This window comes from Phaethon lepturus, unplaced genomic scaffold (genome assembly GCF_000687285.1).
Source record: "Phaethon lepturus isolate BGI_N335 unplaced genomic scaffold, ASM68728v1 scaffold32576, whole genome shotgun sequence".
NCBI lineage: Eukaryota > Metazoa > Chordata > Aves > Phaethontiformes > Phaethontidae > Phaethon > Phaethon lepturus.
Genome location: NW_010547412.1, coordinates 2,490 through 2,861, shown reverse-complemented (window position 1 = coordinate 2,861; position 372 = coordinate 2,490). Strand labels below are relative to the sequence as shown.

Sequence of the window (372 nt, the reverse complement as noted above, 5' to 3'; positions counted from 1 at the left end):
TGCCGCCTTCTTCCCGGAGGGGGTAGGGGGTCTGCGATTTGGCCGGTGCCCTCCGCAAAGCTGCAGCCACCGCTAAAGCATTGGATCCCTCAACGTACTGCGAGAGCCCGGTGTACAGCCCGGACCTGTGCCCCAACATGATCGCCGCGCAGGCCAAGCTGGTCTACCAGCTCAACAAATACTACACGGAGCGCTGCCAGGCGCGCAAGGCGGCCATCGCCAAGACCATCCGGGAGGTGTGCAAGGTCGTGTCGGACGTGCTGAAGGAGGTGGAGGTGCAGGAGCCGCGCTTCATCAGCTCCCTGAGCGAGATCGACGCCCGCTACGAGGGGCTGGAGGTGATCTCGCCCACCGAGTTTGAGGTGGTGCTCT

At 64.2% G+C, this 372-nt stretch overlaps 1 protein-coding gene across 1 annotated transcript in view; it reads left to right on the top strand.

Annotated features, from left to right (window-relative positions):
• Positions 1-137: 137 nt before the first annotated feature.
• LOC104622764 (protein mab-21-like 2) overlaps positions 138-372 on the top strand; it is a 1,308-nt gene continuing 1,073 nt past the window's right edge. Inside the window, exon 1 of the mRNA XM_010289642.1 lies at positions 138-370. Within this exon, the coding sequence (XP_010287944.1) occupies positions 138-370 (233 nt within the window). The remainder of the gene's footprint in view (positions 371-372) is intronic.